Genomic DNA, 629 nt, shown 5'->3' with positions numbered 1-629 from the left:
CCCGGGGACTCAGGAGGGCCCCTGTGGGGCCCCGGGGGCCCCTGAGGGCCCCAGAGGGGCCCCAGTGGGGTCCCTGGAGCAGAAGTTGAATTAAAAAGAATAAATTAGTTTTTAATTTAATTTTAAATTTTTTTGTTAAAGAAGTTGCAAAAGAAGGAGCTGGGGGGCCCCCCTTGAAGGTCCTTCAGGGGCCCCTTGGGGTTTTATTTAAAAGTTTTAATATTAATTAAAAGACTTTTTAAATAAAAGTTTTAAAATTACCTTAAAAAAGGAATAAAAATAAAAAAGAATTTAAAGTTCAAAATGGCTTCTGTTCTCCAGGCCTTTCTGGAGGAGGAGCAAAAAGCAAAAAAAGAAAAAAAGAAGAGACAAAAAGGGGACAGCTTTGCTGCGCAAGACACAGCAGCAGCAGCAGCAGCAGCAGCAGCAACAGCAGCAGCAGCAGCAGAGGTGTCAGACGAAGAAGGAGAGCCAGCAGCAGCAGCAGCTACAGGAGAACCAGCAGCAGCGACGACAGCGGAGCCAGCAGCAGCAGCAGCAGCAGCAGCACCAGCAACAGCAGCACCAGCAGCAGCAGCAGCAGCAAGTTTAGAGGGGCCCCGGGAGAGGCCTCGCAGCAAAAGTGTCTC

The 629-nt window shown here is 49.0% G+C and overlaps 1 protein-coding gene across 1 annotated transcript; it reads left to right on the top strand.

The window, feature by feature from the left end:
- Window positions 1-321: 321 nt before the first annotated feature.
- Window positions 322-592, top strand: ETH_00033715 (uncharacterized protein; the record flags this gene model as incomplete). The annotated part of the gene is made up of 1 exon (XM_013374437.1): window positions 322-592. A coding segment is annotated over one exon (271 nt), but the record flags the coding sequence as incomplete, so codon positions are not given.
- Window positions 593-629: the final 37 nt, after the last annotated feature.

The sequence above is a fragment of the Eimeria tenella genome, genomic scaffold, assembly GCF_000499545.2.
Source record: "Eimeria tenella Houghton genomic scaffold, Eth_scaff2034, whole genome shotgun sequence".
Lineage (NCBI taxonomy): Eukaryota > Apicomplexa > Conoidasida > Eucoccidiorida > Eimeriidae > Eimeria > Eimeria tenella.
This window is presented reverse-complemented; position numbering and strand designations above follow the sequence as displayed.